This window comes from Ailuropoda melanoleuca, chromosome 3 (genome assembly GCF_002007445.2).
Source record: "Ailuropoda melanoleuca isolate Jingjing chromosome 3, ASM200744v2, whole genome shotgun sequence".
NCBI classification, from domain to species: Eukaryota; Metazoa; Chordata; class Mammalia; order Carnivora; family Ursidae; genus Ailuropoda; species Ailuropoda melanoleuca.
This window is the reverse complement of record NC_048220.1, coordinates 134,044,108-134,046,803: the sequence shown is the minus strand read 5'-3', so window position 1 is coordinate 134,046,803 and position 2,696 is coordinate 134,044,108. Positions and strand designations below refer to the sequence as shown.

Below are 2,696 nucleotides of genomic sequence, written 5' to 3'. Positions count from 1 at the left end.
GCTTACTTGGTCATTATTCCCAGTTATGATACTTTTTTTTTTAAGATTTTATTTATTTATTTGACAGAGAGAGAGAGCCAGTGAGACAGGGAACACAAGCAGGGGAGTGGGAGAGGAACAAGCAGGCTCCCAGTGGAGCAGGGAGCCCGATGCGGGGCTCGATCCCAGGACCCCGGGATCACGCCCTGAGCCGAAGGCAGACACTTAACGACTGAGCCACCCAGGCGCCCCGCAGTTATGGTACTCTAAACACATGTGGGAAAAATAAAAAAATCCAAACATGGAAAGAAATATACTCCATAATCATAAGAGCCTCTAAACACAAATCAAAGTGATCTCACATGGCCAAACAGTTCTTCAACTTAGAATAAGTAACTATTTATTTTTAACAAGACAAAAAAATATCTACGTGTTTTCATCTGACTCAGAAAAAGTGTATTTTATTTTGAAAGCACCGTCTAGGGCCATAAAAGAGAAAAAAAACCAAACTCTTCCATGGACCTCACATCCCAACAATTCCTGCTTTCAATTCCTAAAATCACAGCAACCAGGGATTCATGGGAGCCAGCAGTGTAGACTAACCTTGAACTGTGAGCTGACTGTGGGCCTTCGATGTTTGCTTCCACATTTCAAGGTATCCTGGTTATTGCGGCTTGACACGTGTTCAAACAGGTCATAGATGAAGTCAAATCTGTGTGAGCAGAGAGCAGGGGGGCCATGAGGGGCCCAATTATTAGGTGCTGGAGTACTGTAATTATAATGCCTGTTCCCACTGAAAGTAACCCATGGAGTCCAGGAAAAGCTAGGACAGCTTCCAAAGACTTCAAAGCAACCATTGCCAAAGAGCTTTAGGCACAGAAATAAAAAAATTGTGGCCACCTTCTGAGCACTAGACTCTGGCAGAAGAGAAGCAGATTGGGCTGCAAGCGACCAGGGTGACATGCCACTGAGGAGTGCTGCGCTTCCAGAGGGCCACCTAGTTTCCTGCAGCCTTGATGTGCTTGCCTGGAGGAGGGAGATGTTTCTGCACATCTCACGGTTTCGCAGATCCACCCCGTTAACGGAGGGAAAGGTGCTCAACGGCAGTGATGCGCACTAGGGTTTCAGTCCTGCCCCCATCCCTTCCAAGCTACGGGACTCGGGCAGATGCTGGGCTTAGCCTCATTTTTCACTTGACAAATGAGGGTGATTTTAGAATTTATGTTACTGCTAAAAAGTTCTATAAAATTGCCACTACTAATAAAAAGTATGGAAGATGCTTGAGCCACGGGCTGTGAAGCGGGGGGCGGGTGGCTTCCCCAAGAGCAGGGAAGGCCGGGACCACATCTGAGCATCCACCCACCCCTCTCAAGGAGGCACCATCAAGGCTTCCCACCACTTCTCACTTTGCTGCATCCCTTTCTCATTTTTGTTCCAGGGCGCAATTTCATGCTCACCCTTTGAAGTTCTCTAACTATGCTTCGAGCACTTTGGAGAAGAGCTCGGGTTCCACTAAAATGTCACAGATGTCAAAGGTGAAAGAGAGCAGAGCCAGCAACAGCGCAAGCCCCTCACAGTTTTGCTGAGAGAAACCTGGACTGGAACAGAAACTTCTTTACTCCAGTCACAAAACCCCTTTTCATGATGGCAAAGGAGGCCAGCCAAATGCTACCCTGCTGACCTCCACACCTGTGATCTTTCCACAGCCAAATGCTTCTATTTAACATCAAGGTCATTTATAAATGTATCATTAAAATCTAACAACTAAGAAATTGCTTTGATAGGTAACATGCTATAGTATTTTTAAAACATCACCACTATTATTTTTTTTTTAACTTTTTTTTTTTTTTTTTAAGTAAACTCTACCCCCAACATAGGGCTCAAACTCAGGACCCGAGATCGAGTCACATCTCTACTGACTGAGCCAGCCAGGGCCCCTGAACATCACCATTTTTATAGATCCAAAAGTTCATCTAAAAATAAGAACAGGTGACAGTGCTATAAACGGGGAATCTTCACACTTTCAGCAAAGTTAAAACAAATCTAAGTATCTTCCAGTTCTAAGCTCCTAAACTGACATTGTAGGTGTCCTTCCTTCACCCCAATTCACAGCTGTCTGTGTGTCCAGGTGGCCACCCAACATTCACATTCCTAAAAGTATTAGGGTTTTTAATAATTGCCCTACCTTCCTTCCTTGGATAATAAAAATTTGTTTCTGTTACAGATTCATGCTGAATCTGAAACAAGTATCGAAAGCTTTACCCCAAGGGTTATCTCCCCCCCTGCTCTCCCACATAGCCTCCTGCTTTAATGCACATAAACAGCCAGACCAACCAACTACTGATGTAATGGTGTGAATTTACAAGTCATGAATGAGTAAATGAACGTGTAAGTCTGTCATCTTAGCTGACTTAATACTTGCTTATTTTTTCTGACATCCCTTAAACTAGAGACAAATGGGTCCTACAGACCCAAGGCTGAAACCAATTTAACACATAGCTCTAAGCTTGTTGTGAAGAAAGGAGGTCATCCTGGTTAAGATCCTAGGTTCTGGAACCAAGCAGAGCAAATCGAGACTAGCTGTGGGTTCTTGGGCAAGAGACTTCCCTGCTCCAAGAATCAGTCTGTTCATCTGCATACCAGGGTTCATAGTCTCTAACTCGCAGATACGCATGCTGTTCTCGTGGTACCTCATTAAACGGAAGTCACTGCTACTC

At 44.5% G+C, this 2,696-nt stretch overlaps 1 protein-coding gene across 1 annotated transcript in view; it reads right to left on the bottom strand.

Moving 5' to 3' along the window:
- The window catches only part of MYO10 (myosin X), a 228,227-nt gene that overhangs the window by 83,293 nt on the left and 142,238 nt on the right, over positions 1-2,696 (bottom strand). The window contains exon 18 of the mRNA XM_011231438.3: positions 583-691. Within this exon, the coding sequence (XP_011229740.2) occupies positions 583-691 (109 nt within the window). The remainder of the gene's footprint in view (positions 1-582; positions 692-2,696) is intronic.